The 15,419-nt window shown below is 37.2% G+C and overlaps 1 protein-coding gene across 1 annotated transcript; it reads right to left on the bottom strand.

The window, feature by feature from the left end:
• Nucleotides 1-5,958: 5,958 nt before the first annotated feature.
• On the bottom strand, nt 5,959-14,062 carry spmip7 (sperm microtubule inner protein 7). Its single transcript, XM_077582463.1, has 7 exons — nt 13,662-14,062; nt 12,834-12,951; nt 11,706-11,795; nt 11,592-11,633; nt 11,399-11,506; nt 11,233-11,310; nt 5,959-6,980 (listed from the first exon to the last, which is right to left on the bottom strand). Exons 1-7 carry the CDS (start codon nt 13,990-13,992, stop codon nt 6,827-6,829), a joined length of 921 nt encoding a protein of 306 aa, XP_077438589.1. The 5' UTR covers nt 13,993-14,062; the 3' UTR covers nt 5,959-6,826.
• Nucleotides 14,063-15,419: the final 1,357 nt, after the last annotated feature.

The following is a 15,419-nucleotide window of genomic DNA, read 5'->3' on the forward strand; positions in this document are numbered from 1 at the left end:
GGCTATAGATGTCAAAAATTTATTTGAACTATTTCTATTAGTTTAGCATTTTTTCCACTTTTGTTAACAAGAGTATGAAAACCTAGAATTTTTTTAATTGTACATTTAGAACAGATATAAAATTTGTGATTAATCGTGAGTTAACTAGTGAAGTCACGTGATTAATTACAATGAAAAAATTTTTAAAATTTAATTTAAAATTTAACATGCCCCTCATTTTTAATCCTTTCTTTTCTTTTTTTAAATCACGTCAGGCAATTAATTTTTTTAATTGTAATTAATCACATGACCTCAATAGTAAAAACATGTTAAAATGAATTTTTGTTTTTGTTGTCTACAGCCGTCAATGGCAGTGAATGAGTTTTAATAGAAAGACAATTCAGCAGAATGGCAGATACTTATCACATTATAGAGCCCATTATAGCATGTTTCCTTTAATTAAATTAAATTGAATGGCAATTTTATTGGCCCAATACATATACTTAGTATTGCTACTCCCCTATCTACTTATTAGTAACTCAATGACATTTCTGCATACTAACTACTGGTCACTTGTTCAGTCTTTGCCCCAACTAAATAATCAATGCATCACCCTGATAGAACTGCTGTGACTGATACTACTAGATGACAGTTGCTTGTTAGTAAATCTATGGCATTTTGTTTTGTTTTTAAATTTTTCCTTTCGGACAATCATTGTGACAAATTTCAACATACAGTTTACAGCCGAAAAGAAAAAAAGGGCTGACGGGATGAAGTCGAAGCTGAAGTTTATTAATTCCTGTCCCCAGAATTCAAACTAGTTTTTTCAAACTAGTAGGAAAACTACAAGTTAAAGATACATTGTGGAGTTTTAAAAAGGTAATAGTAAAGGTTTTTTTTTTACATCATGCATACTCCAACAATGCCCAAATGAGTACAAAGAGCCCTGACTTTTTGACACCGCACCTATCAGCTTTTCTATGTTTTTAATATTTCCCACAAGCGACGCAGGCGTTTCAAACGATTAGCTAATCAGCAAACTCTGCATGAAGTCTGATAACGATCCTCAGCTGTGTTGGCTGGGGAGAGATGGGGGGAAAACAGGCTGTACGGGGGGGGGGTACTCAAGGACCGGGTCTGAGAACCAGTGTCGTCAAATGCATTTTTAAAGGTGTTAATTGTATATGAAAACTAATGACAATATCACATTCATGATAGATAAAATGTTAACTGTTTACTGATGAAAATTGGAAAATTAGAACAGTATCCCTTTCACTTATATAATTTCACAATAGAAATGTAGTTGTCTTAGTATGACAAAGTTGTCCTACTTGTGTGTACAGTTGTTATGCAGTAATGGAAGAGAGTAGTGGGAAAAATATTACTAGTAAAAAGTAGTTAGTATGAATGTACTGAACTGTCTAACTAGTGAGGACCGTCATGATCGGTGTTTTGTTTGATTCGGTTTTGGTTGCATTTGAGTTGTTTTCCTTTTGTCAATGTCTCGTCAAGTTTGATCATGTCCACCTGTGCTTGTCAACGCGTTCCCTTGAGCTATCCAATCAGTTCCCTCAGCCACGTGTCTGTGTCTCGTCTCGTCAGTTTGTGTCTATTTCGTACCCCGCTTTCTTTCAGTACTGGTTTGTTGGTCGTTCATGTCACACGTTCCTGTCGCGTCGAGTTGGATTTTCAGTTTTGAATAAAAGTTCAAAAATACAAAATACAGAGTTAGCAGTAATTAATGTTACTCGTATCAGACATATAACATATCAGACAAGCCATATCATACAATAAATTGACTTCTTATTAGCTAGTACACAAATTGTAGGGTTATTGGAGTGTCTGCACACCTACCAAGTGCGAAATTAAGCAATCAAGAAAATTATTCCTATGCTACCTTTTTCTTTTTGAAAATGTGTCAAATTGAATTTTTGTCCAATTGAGAAGTGACAGTCTAGCTAATTTACACAATCCAACCAACACCAAGTTTCTCCACCCATGACCTGGCAGCTAGGCTGGGAGAATATCTGCTGTGTTCAAATCCCAAAAAAAAGGGGGGGGGGGCAGCAGCGCTGCGTTGAGTTTGGTTGGATGCAAAGATTAGCATTCGCCATTCGCTAACAGTGTAAGCGTTTGATAAGCAGGCAAGCACATGATTGGTAAGCTGTCGACCGGGTGTGTACGTTCCACGTATATTTGGTCAGCACAATAATTGCCGTAAGTGTAATTGTGCGGTTTGGTGATGAAATGCTCCCCCCACCTGTAAAAAATGATGCAAAATGGATTCATGGGGGGGAGCTCGAATTACACAGCTAACACGTTATTTTTATTTTATTTTATTTATTTTTATTATTTATTTATGTTTTATAAATGTAGAGTAAATGTTAAATATGTTTGATTTCGACGGATGGATATTTTGCTCTTCATTCTTTTTGCTAAAAGTATTTTATTATAAAAATGTATAGTTTTACTAATACTGAATACGAATCACAAGGTAAATGCTTGACAAATGTCAAATGTCCACATCCCGTAGAGTTGCCTCCACAATCAAAACTTTGTATTATTTTTTTTTAAATCCAATTCTCATTTACACTGCAGGGGTACCTAATTTAGTGGCCAAGAAAAATGTGTTAATATTATGTTGGAAATGATAGCAATATAAATGATTTGAAGATTAATATTGATGCATTTTTAAATAAATAATGACTTCTGGCTTGACCAAATTGAATCAGGCCTTATTCGCAGTTCTTTCATAATAATTTCATATGGATGTCTGGAAGGACATATTATTCATTTGGAATAATATATATAAAGAAAAGAGAAAAAGAATATATGTATATATGAATTCACCTTGCATTATTTTCTCCCTGTGTAAGTGTGTTTTTCCTGATATTCCACTACCTTCGGGCCCCAGCGAGTCTTATCTCAGGAGCGGTCGTCTACTGGATTGCTGAGTCACCTTTCGTGGGAGGCTGCTCTTATCTCCTGAGAAGCACAACATTCAGGCAGTTGCTTGCAAAAGGAGGAACTTTGAGCAGGAGCGCTGCGGCCTGCTGTGTTGTCTTGGCTCAAATGTGGATTGCAGCAACACTCACCGACTTCCTCAATGCTTTGTGTTGGGTCAGATGCTTTTCCCTTTTTCTTAATGTTTGACATGAAGGTATGAAAAAGCAAGTGAGCTTGGTGGTCCTTGTCGCTTGCAGCAGAGGGAATGTTGGGACTAAAACATGACTGGGCATGATTTGAAGCGTCTTGTCGTGGCTCTGTAAGTCAGAGTGGTCGTGACACAGCACTTTACAGACTTTCTCTTAATGTCTAATGTGCTCTTTTTAAATTGCAATTCTGGAACTTGTGTAATGTTACAAGGGTCACGGATGAAACAGAGTGTGAAACTAGAACAGCATTGAAGACAGCAAAGCTTTCCACCCCTGATCATACATCTGCATGTGGAAATTTACCAATAAATACTATTATTTATTATTATTACATACATACTAGGGGTGTCAGGTGATTACAATTTTTAATTGTATTTAATCATATAACCTCAATAGGTAAGTCATGATTAATCGCACATTTTATATATGTTCTAAATGTACAATAAAATGTTTTCCAAGTTTTCCTATACTTTTTAACATAAAAGTGGAAAAAAATTAAACTAATAGAAATATTGCTGCATCTTTAAGTCATTGATACATTAAATTCATAACATTGAGTTAAAATTAAAAAGATATAATGTAGTGTAAAAAAAACTGTGATATTGATTTGTGCTGAGGTCATGTTGCTGCCACTAGATGGCATAATTGCATTTGTAAGAAGTTGGTGATAGCTCGGTATATATATATATATATATATATATATATATATATATATATATTCTCTGTGTCTCTTCCAAGTGTAAAGTTTATATATCGTCGCTGTCCTGTGGAAAACACTTATATTGTATACTTGTATGTCCATTAAAAAAAAAATGTTTTGGGATGTCAGCATTCAGTTTCATCCCGTAAACGTAAAATTGAAAAAAAAATGGAAAAAAATGGGAAAAAACTGTTTTTTTCATCCCGTAAAAATAAAAATGTAAAAAAAATGACAAAAATGGGCAAAAATAGTTTTTTTCATCCTGTAAACGTAAAAAATGACAAAAATGGGCGAAAACTGTTTTTCACAGGACAGCGACGCTATAAGGGGCTGTCAGACCGGGAAAAAAGCAAGTTTGATTTCACAATTACTTACAATAAGACTATGAGGTAGTACCCTGTACCCACTCTTAATGAGAGTCCCAACTCGAGGTTCCATAAAATTATTGAATTTAACAATCTTCATGTTCATGTTTGAGCAGGCACTCATCACAACTTAATGTAAACAGAAACCTCGAGGTTGATCCACAACCTGAGGCAAGCCGTGTTGCTGTAATTAATATCACTAGGCGAATGGGGTGGGGTGGGGGGGGGGTGAAGGGACATCACCGGTTGATGTAGCTGGCCGACTTCCAAACAATACGATCTGGCTACCTATTTCATGGATCCTTAAGCAGTATTCAATGTTTCACGTGTGGAAGCTTGAGCAGCATGTAGCACTTAATTGCTAAGAGCACCTTAATAAGTCAAATACGTTCAAGGCTGATAATCACATTAAATAGTCCCATTTCTCTAAAAAAGTCAACTGCAAAGTGAAAAATTCTCTTTCTTTAGGAAAGCATTATGCTGTGAGGTTGTCGGGGTAAATTAAATTCCCCCATGCACACTAAAGCATCAATTTCCTTATGGTAATTATCTGCTGGAATAGACGTGTCACTAGAAGGAGTCAGGCATGCTTGACATTTAGCCTTTTTATGGAGAGGCGATGAGTAAAAATTAAGATGAGGAAATGAAATTAATCTCCGGCCCAGGCAGGCATTGAGAGATCCTGCAGGATAGTGGCTGAATCAATCATGATGTTTGTGAGGCTGTTTTGAAAAGAAACCGATGATGAGATGGAGACCACGGGGTGGAACATCAGTTGTGGTGGGCGGGGGAGGAGGTGATTCTTTTTTTTTTTTTTTTTTTAGCAAATTGAGTTCTCATTATGATCAGAGTATTTATGCCCTTTTATCGGGCATGGACACTATCACAGATGTGAAAAGTTTGGTTTTCAAATAGAATCAGTTTTATCTTTTTTTAACTGATCATGATTATTTCAGTTGTTTTTTTTTTAGTTGTTGTAGCCTTTTACCCATTACATGTATTAGGGTGGCATAACATTAAAAAAAAAAAACATCATTCCTATGTAGCATGCATGCTCACTAGAGTTGCAGGTGTGTTTGAGTCAATCGAGCAGTCGGGTCTGAATTGGTCGGCAGCCAATCGCAGTGACAAAAACACAAAGTAAAAGGGCTGAAACGACTCATGGAGTAATTTGAGTGCCTCGATTAAAAAAAAAAAAAATGCTTGAGGATTTTTTTTCTGCCTTGGTACCCGTTTATTTGGTACAAGGAAGGCTATTCATGACAGCACGTGTGTTTTTACTTCCCCAAATATATATAATAAAGTGATTATAGAGCTGTAATATATTATTCTGAAGTGCTTTGTTCCTGATATTTGAAGTTGTTTAAATGGGATTCTCCAGAAAAAATAAAAATTAAAAAATAAATAAAGGGGATTCAAAGGAGCGCCAGTTTTTCGGGCCATAAGAGTTACTGTATATATTAGAAAGGCAGATTTATTCTTTATTCTGATTGGCATTTTTAATTCATAGCTATTACTGTGCCTATTTGATTTTCATAGCAACATTTTTATTTTTATGTTTGAGGTAAAAAGAAAGTCTAAGAATTAATAAAACGATTTTCATGTAATAATCAGTTGTGTTAAGTTAGACTTTTGGAGAATCATCAACACGCATTAGTGGTGGTGGGGTGGGGGGGGTCACATGGTATGACAAAAACGTTTGGGGGTACACAAGCCACAAAATGTTGGGAACCACTCAAGCAGAAGATGAGAAAAAAAATGCAGATATACTTATATTACGTATTTAATATACACACATAATAAGGGAATAACAGAGTAAATCACAACATGCAATCATGATAATGTCTAGAAAAGGCATATATAAATCTGATGCATTATTATTATTATTATTATTATTATTAGAATGCTAATATCATGACACGGCAATAATATCAAGGCATATGGAAGGAAAATATCTTTGATACTTTGCGATATCTATGCAAGTGGTAAAGAGAAACGTAGAAAGACAAAGTTTCTTAAAACCCTTCTAAAATTGTGCTTAATATTGTGACAATTAATTGACTGTATTAAGTAAAAGAGAGACATCATTTGTGCATACTTTAAAAGCTATTTTGAACTCAGGAAAAGAAATCAGGTTGTCATACTTGCACACTATCTTGCATGCTCACAAATGCTGCTGGAAAAAAATACTGGTAAAATATTAATATTATTAATATTATATTATAATTCTCACAAAATCCACATTTCTCACTAATTCCACGATGCAGAATGACATTTTGACATATCGCATAGCAGTCAGTCAATCTCCATTGAAGTTTTGCAAAGGCTGCAGGATGTACTACTTGGAGTCGTTTGCAAAACTTTACTCATTTATGAATCAAAATTTGTTTCTAATTGCGTCAATTGTGCGCATCTACAAATCGACTACTTCACAAACATGTTGTTATTGCACACACACACTTTTTGCTTGGTGGGAAGAAAGTGCATAAAACCATTCATGTAAATCAGTGAAATGATGATAAGGCACCTCATTCTTATTCAACTCAAACTGACATCCTTATTATCTTTTTTTTTTGTATAAACAGATGGGGTACTCGAAAAAGAAGTTAACACCTTTAAACAGTTTCTTATTTGTTTTGCCAAAGTCTCTTTGTGTGTCGTGCGCATGAGACAGGAAGTGTGGGTGACAGCAGGGAGGGGTTGAAGGGGCTGACGGTGGTCACCATACGGGACAGAGGTGCTACTCGACCAAAAACAGGGCGCCCTTTTGTTTCCAATGTCCTGTGAAAACATTTTTTTTTTTTTTAAGTTTAAAACGAAATTAATGTCAGTGTGAACATCCCAAGAAAAAATACCAATAATCTTAACATGACCACTTGTTCTGCTTGAGCACTGCCGAAATAAGACGTGGAAGTCATCTGACCGTTGCGGACGACCGTTAATCATTCCAAGCAGTTGCCTTTTTTGCTCTTTTGGGGGAAAACTGTGAGGGAGGCCGGTGTAATCAGCAGAGGAAACAGATCTCGAGGGCTTTCGGGCACCAGGAAAATGGATCTGGGTTGTGAAAACCACCATTACCACGAGCTGCTCTGGATTCAGCCATCTGGAGCAGCCTGCTCCAAAAAGCCGGTAAAATTCGCTGTGCTGGGGCCCCTGTAGGAAACAGGTTTACACCCCCCCTGACAGGCAGCGGGGACTCCCAGAGCACATGCATGGGATGTACGCGGCTGCTTGGCTGAGTTTGAACATTTATACAACAACGATCTAGTAAAACAGGAACTTTTATAGTTTTCGTTTTTTTTTTCCCTGCCGAGTCTTACAAACTGAGACCAACCTTCAAAAAAGTGCATTAAATTATTCCCGAATATGGAACAATGTCAAATGCAACTTTTTTGCTTTATTGGATTATCATAGGGACTTGTGCTAAGAGCAGGATTTGCAGTTTTTTTTTTTTTTACACACATATTTAAATGCTTTAGCACAGCGGGTTTTAGACATGTTCAAGTGATGACCAAGTAGTAATGAGAGAAATTCAACTTGGTTAACTGACAATTTAGTGCAGCGGTTTTCAATAGGCAATCATTAATTTGTTGGCCTTAAACTGCTATGGTCCTGTAAGATTGAATGGGAATCTGGTGTTCTCAGAGCAGCGCGGTCAAACCCTGCATATTTGCGGTTCAGCAATTGCAACTTCACTCGTTCAGGATTTTGTGAATGTGTGTTTATAGAATAAATGCATGTACATTGCTAGAACAGTTCTAAGACAACAGGTGTCATATTGTTAAAATGGCAACGTCTGGGTTAATCTACTGCACAAAACTTTAATGTCTATCGATTCATATTTCTCCATGTTGTTTACTTTTGTCGCACAATCCAAAAGCAGCTGCACCTGTACGAGTCTGAAAGCTAAATGGCTAATTCTGGCATGCTAGCAGTCCAAGTCTGTGTGAAAATAGACCTAACCTAGTTGTCAAAATACCAGGTAGACTTTCAACAGGCAGGCTAGTTAGCTAGCGATAGCATACTCACTTTAGCTTAGCACATAGCTGACGTCTGTGGCCAGTTCTGTTATGTCGGCTAATGTTGTTAATGCGGGTGTGTTACCGCTAAAACAACCGTCGCGTTCAAAGCGTTCAAGAGGATGTTGACGTTTTATCATGTAGGGCGATGAATTAGCAATTTTACATACGAAGTATACTTCGGTTGGATTTATTTCCGGTTTAAGACATTTTAATATAGTGCAATGGTCGGATTTTATTTAATTTTAGAAAAGGCACTTGCTGAAACAATGTGACGCTTGGAGGCGTAATGGAACGCAAAAGGCAACTGTCACGTGCCATCCTGATTCTGAGACAGATTTAGGAACGCTATTTTCGAAGCACAAGTTCCGTCTGGGTTCCGGTATGAAAGCCTTGCAATATAAAATGGTTCTTTGTGGAATTCGCTGTGAAGGTTCTAGATGAAACCGTTGAAATACAAAAAGGGATCTCAGTGGAACTCGCTGTGAGTTTTAGTGTCATTAGGTCTGAGTCGGCTGACTTACAATATGGTGTCCCTCAGGGCTCAGTTTTGGGCCCACTTCTGTTTCTTTTGCATGTCCTCCCCCCTCGGCCAGATAATTTAACGGTTTGGTGACGTGGCTTATCACTTGTTCGCAGATGACATTCAGTTGTACTGTTCTTTTAAAATCTCTGAAGCTCACAAACTTAAATCTCTTCTTACCTGCTGGACACAAGTAAAACAACTAAACAAAGACAAATTGGAGACACTTATCAGTGCCTCCGACAGTGCCATCCCATTACCTGGGCGATTTGAGTTTGCCACCCAAGACACGTGTGCGAAACCTCTGAGTTATTTTTGATGAGGGGATGTCCTTTGCCGACCACTCAAAAAAACGGACCCAAAACAGTTTTTACCAACTCCGTAATATTTCTAAACTGGTGGTCTCTCGAGAGGAGCTAGAAACTCTTACCCATGCTTTTATTTCTTCGAGGTTGGACTATTGCAATAGCCTGTTTTACGTGCCTCGACAAGAAGGAGCTGACCAAGATACAGTCCGTGCAAAATTCAGCTGCAAGGCTCTTGACCCGCACCAACGTGAGATCCCATATCCCGCCGATCTTCAAGTCACTGCATTGGCTCCCTGTTGCTTTTAGAATACATTTTAAAATCCTGGTCTTGACTTTTAGAGCTCTGCACGGACAGGCTCCTTGTTACATTACTGGCCTAATCCAACCATACACATCAACACCGAGCCTGAGGTCTGCAAACCAGAACCTGCTCATGGTCCCTCTGACGAGTTATCAAACGCGAGGGGGCAGATCCTTTAAGGCAGTAGCTCCATGCCTCTGGAATGAACACTCTCTCTGCGTTCTCTGGATTGTGCAGAGAGCTTTAAAAAACATTTAAAAACTTTATTATTATTATTATTATTTTTTTAATTATTTATTTATTTATTTTTAATCGGGCTTTCTAGAACTAATAGATTTTTATTGCATTTTCCTAAATTGTATTGTATTTAATTATGTGTGTGTGTGTGTGTGTGTGTGGGGGGGGGGGGGGGGGGGGGGGTTCACTGCTCTTATATTTGCGCTGTATAAAGATATATTTTACATGTTTGTGTATATATGCACACAAGTATACTGTATCTGGTAAGAATTAGCCATTACCTGTTGGACACAAATTATTTATTCCTGTTTTACATTATGTTAAATATGGAAGGTTACTTAATTGAACTTGGAAGGTTGTTGAGATTACTTCCACTGGAAGTGTTGTGCTTTCTTGTTTAGAATAAAAGCAGGAAGTGCTACTGTATATTAACTGCATAAATGTTGGCAACAGGTTGTTTCCCCCCAAAGCAACCCCACCCCATGCTTTACAGTATTTTCATTTATGTCAATATCATTTGTTTCATTTTGTGATTTTGGTTGTTCTTTTGCATGAGAAGAAAATTCTGTTTTGAATATCATTATATTTCTATTCATTGCGGCTAGAATCATTTCAATTATCGAGCCTGACTCATTGGAAACATTGTCTGTGCAGCTACCAGTTGAGGGTGTAGTCTACCTCTCACCCTAAAGTAAGATGACTCACCCCAATCTTCAATCTGAAATTATGTTCTTCGGTGTTATCTAATGTCTTTTAAAATTAATATTTGAAGGACTAGGATAGATGGATGGATTTTTTTTTTTTTAACTCTGCTCATTCAACACATCGAAGATCATGCAATACACATAATGAAATACTTTGAATAGTGGTAGTTGGCATTTGTGGTTGACATTCACATTTGTCCTCAGAAGTGTTACAGTGCATTCTAAAGTGTGATATGACTCATTTAAATTGATAAAGATGAGCATTGTAAGTAGAACATTAATGTTGCCTAATTCTTATCAAACTACGTTTTTTTAAGCAATCACCAGAGAAGTTTGTAAAATAATTACTATTATCAAGGACATAAATATCTGTGGATTGTGTGAATTAGATTGCCCTCTAGCGAAAATTTGTGGTAATTACTGCTCAGCGCGGCACACAGTATGACGAGTCAGAATTCATGTTGAAAGCAAACTTGTCCATCCATGGATGAGAAGCATCTAAAATATTTCTGTTTAGCAATGAAAAATTAATAAATCAACATTATTCATGGCCATATTTTGATAAGAGTTAAAGTGATTATTTTAATTTTAATTGAATGGGTATCCTCTGACTGGAAATGCCACAAGAGAAAAATACATTCAATGTTAAGAAAAAAAAGAATATATTTTTTTGACATTATACAAAATATCCCTGAAAAAAACTGCAATCTTTTGCACCATTTTAAAAGATCTGTTTAATATCTGGCAGTCTGATCGGCTCTAAAATTGGAATATAGGAAAAGCTTGTAGAACGCAAGAATTTGGGCTAAATGTAAACTATAATGTACTCATTTCCCATGAATTTTACACATTCATTTTCAGATGAAATATACTAAATGTAAAGTAAGCAGTAGGCTATTTATTGAATTTACTCAATGAGAAATTATGATGAGTCGACTGACCTGTGCATATCAAGGACAGAGTTAGCAGTGGTGTTAGCATAGGCAGCCTTGCCTGCATAGCCTGGAATGGTGGTCCGGCTGCCATGGAAACATTTGACTAATATTATTCATTCAAATTTGACTGACTTTGTTTTGTAACACAAAGCGCATGTTTGGTTTCACATACCGTGCTGTAGGTGTGTATGGGGGCACGATGCTCCTTTTCAGTGTCAGTGGTCGGAAGTCTTCTTCCATGTTATCAATGTTATCCATGTTTTCGGAACAAATTGTACCGCTGCACATGGATGTAAAAACAACCACTCGCGTCGTCTCAAGCCGCTTAGGCCTTGATGTTAACGCTTCAGATGTGTGATACTCACGTGAACAGTGGAATCTGGCCTGATCGGGCACACCCACTGCAGCTATACAAGAAAAAGTGAATCTTGTATAATGATTTAAAAAAAAGGACACAAGTATTGGAGTTGTACACTTACAATGATATTGGTTTCTTGGCATCATGTCTCAATCGAAGATGTTGCCTCCCCCACTCTGCCCTTAGAGACTTGGGAAGGGATGTAAAGAATCTAAAATATTTTCAAGTTTCGTTTACATACAATGACTCCATTTGAAGATTTTCTTGCAACAGCTTGAACTAAGCATTTTGTTTGGGATGTCTGGGATCCGTCCCTTGAAGGAGGGGAACTGTCATGTTTGGGTTCTCTTTTTGGTTGTGTGTCTCCCTTGGTCTTAAGTGTAATCCTGCCCTTCCTCGTGTCAACCAATCAGTGCCCTCAGCCACTTGTGTCTTGCCCCAAGTGTGTCTTGTTGTGTCGTTAGTGTGTGTCACCACTCTTGTGTTTGGTTGTCACTGTGATTTTTGGTCTTTTCATAACTTTGTTGGTTTTGTTTATTTAGAGTTTTACCCAGTTCCCCTGTTAGTGTTTTTGTTAAATAAATTGTTTTCAGCATTACATGCCTCCCTGCCGTGGTTCTCCTGCCTCCCTGCATTTGGGTCCACCACCCCCAACCGTGACAACTTCCCCCTTAACTCATTCACTGCCATTGACAATGATCAAAAATTAATTTTAACTATTTGTATTCGTTTAACTTTTTCTTCCATTTTTGTTAAGAGTATGAAAGCCTAGATTTTTTTTTGTACATTTAGAACAGATATAAAATTTGTGATTAATCGTGAGTTAACTAGTGAAGCCATGCGATTAATTAATTTTTAATAATCTTTTCTTTATTTTATTTTTTTAATAATCTTTTTTTTCTAAGAAAAGATTATTAAAAATTAGGGGCAACAGGCGATTACAATTTTTAATCGTAATTAATCGCATGACTGCACTAGTTAACTCTTGAATAATCACACATTTTATATCTGTTCTAATACAATAAAAAAAAAATCCAGGTACTCATACTGTTGTTAACAAAAGTGGGAAAAATGTTAAACTAATAGAAATAGTTCAAATGAATTTTTGACGTCTATAGCCGTCGATGGCAGTGAATGAGTTAAGAACTAGTGTACACTAGAGGCCACAAATCTCAAGCCAGTACCAACTTAAGATGGACTACACTGACTGTCTTTCATCAGTCAGTTTGTAAATTGCAAATATGTGAACATTCGGTGCTGGCCCACCTGAGTTCTATCATGTTTAACAGAAAGACTGCTTTCCACCACTGCTTCATCCGCAGTCCTCACTGTGGGTAATTGGCTCTCAACGGGCATATATGAAGCTCCTTGAAAAGAAACAACATATCAAAAATGTTTTATATTCTCCAAAACTGACCTAACAGTACAGAATTTTTGGCCAGATGCTGTACATGAAGTAGTTTTGTCTGTCTCACACTCCTCACACTTCAGTGTGATAAGATGAAAACAACAGACTGCTGCCTTATTAGTTACTATTTCATCTCCAAATGCTAACCAACTTTCAGTACTTCACGCCGTCCTTCTTTGTGCCAGTTTATTGTCGTTGCAAAGTTTAAAAAAAATCAAATAAAATACTGCAACAGGTACAATAAATATTGACACTTTTGCTATTTTTTGGGGGCAGTAAGTAACACAGAGTATATTTTTTCAAATTGACATTTGAGACATGTTTGGGTATTTGTATTAAATGATCTTGAGATTTGCTGAGTCGGGTTTTACACCTCCAAATGTTTAAACAATTTGCAGCATCCTTCGTCGCTTACATATTGTAACAGATGACTTTCTTTCTTTTTTAACACTTGAATTGTCAGCCAAAGAGGGCAGCAAAACACTGCTTGTGAAGAAGCACTGCAGCTATTGAATTGAGTTTCAGCTGTACTGCACATAAAAATAACCTCCAAATATATTCTGCAATAAATTGGACTGCATTTGAGTAAATGGTATGTTTGTTTACCGTCGAGTTTTGCCCTTATTGCTGCATCAGGGACTCTCCTAGAGGAGAGTTCTCGTCTCTTACCTTTAGACAGCCTTGAGGCGGTTTTCAACCTTTGCTTGTCATGGGGGGCTACACATAGCGTCGGGCCCACATGCTGGAAGTCAACAAAGTTGTGACGACCTTTTGCTCCAGCACTCAACTGCCAGCTGCATGGGTCCAAAAGAGGGACGTCATCTCGCTTGGGCGCCAGAGGGGCATGCTGAGCTAGGGGGTAAGATCCAGAAGTTGAGTTCACGTTTCCCGGTTCTGGTCTGTCTCCACCGGCGGGCCGGCATACTCGGGAGTTCAGCAGTCTGATGGCACGCAACCCTGCAGAGAAAGGCTTGGAGCCATCCAAATCTGAAGCCATCATTGATACAAGTGACAAGTCCGTGTGTGTGTGCCAGCGTAGGTCACAGATCTTCTCGGGCAAAGTTAAGCAGTGAGCGTTGGTTGCTGGGTAACTGAATTTGGTGGCTGCTTGGATCAAATGACATACACAGACGTCACATGACACTCATGGCTGTGGACACAGTGTATGATACTACTATATTTGAAAAAAGAAGACAAAGTTCTCTTTTATTAACTTAAAAAACTTGTGATTTTGCCTCAGGTCAGCCCTCAGGTTGTTCTCGTCTGAGGTGCTTTAATTTGTCAACTTCCAAAAATGAATTCATCCCTGCAGGCTGGCTAAATAAAACCAGCTTTTAAATTCCCCAGCTGTTTTTCGGGTTATGGATATTTTCGGTGACACTGTCGCAGAGGTTTCACTCTTTCTGTTGTTTCTTTCTTCTCAAAATATTTTGTCGTACTAGAATAATGTGTAATTGCCAATTCCCTACAGTAGGTGGCAGTGGTGCTGTCATTGTCAGAGTGTGCAAAGAGTATTAGCTTTTCTGTACATACAGACATATGATGCTATTTTTTTTAAAATCAAAATTCAATTTGATTATTACACTCCACGATTACAAAGTTGTCATAATCGTAAAAAAAGAATTATTAATTCTTAAATTCTTAAATTTGGAGTTGTTTTGAGGATGCGTACACAACTTCCTCCACCACGCCCCCTTCTCAAAGCTAGCAAGCTTGCACCTTTGCTTTTTATTTTAAAATAACTCATTTTATACATTTTGTTTGGTCTAAAAGGAAAGGAAATGTTTGTTTTAGTCTTAATTAGTGTTAATGTTGATTGAATTTAAAGTTCCTTCTACTGCGTTACTGTTTTTTAACACATTAATGGCCGCCGCCCCTTACGTGGAAAGCCTGTACTGGGGGGGATTCCAGTCGCAATGCAGCAGACGCATCCACAAGTTACGTCATGTTAAAGATTAGATAGCTCTTAATATGAAAAGAAAAATGCACTGAGCTGTCACCAACATCTTACTAATGCAATTATACCATTTAGTGGCAGAAAAATGACCTCAAAACAAATCAACATCACACTCATTTTTTACAGTAAAGGACATATTTTTAATTTTAACTCAAATTTATGAATTATTATAGAATTACTGTATCGATGACTAAAAGATACAGACATATTTCTATTAGTTTAACTCTTTTTTTCCCTTGAATTTACACTTGTATAATAATCACCAAAATAATCGTGATTAATATTTTTTTCATAATCAAGCAGCAGTATATATATATATACATAAAATCCCAATATGTATGTTGTTTTTTCTTTTGTTTTTTGAGCTACACAAGTTCCTTATAGGAGATAGAAGAGTTGCCATCCACTCAAATGACCACTAGATAGAGTGCTTGCACTAGCAGACAGTGGAGAAACCTGTTTAATGTATT

Source organism: Vanacampus margaritifer, chromosome 12 (assembly GCF_051991255.1).
Source record: "Vanacampus margaritifer isolate UIUO_Vmar chromosome 12, RoL_Vmar_1.0, whole genome shotgun sequence".
In the NCBI taxonomy this organism is placed as follows: domain Eukaryota; kingdom Metazoa; phylum Chordata; class Actinopteri; order Syngnathiformes; family Syngnathidae; genus Vanacampus; species Vanacampus margaritifer.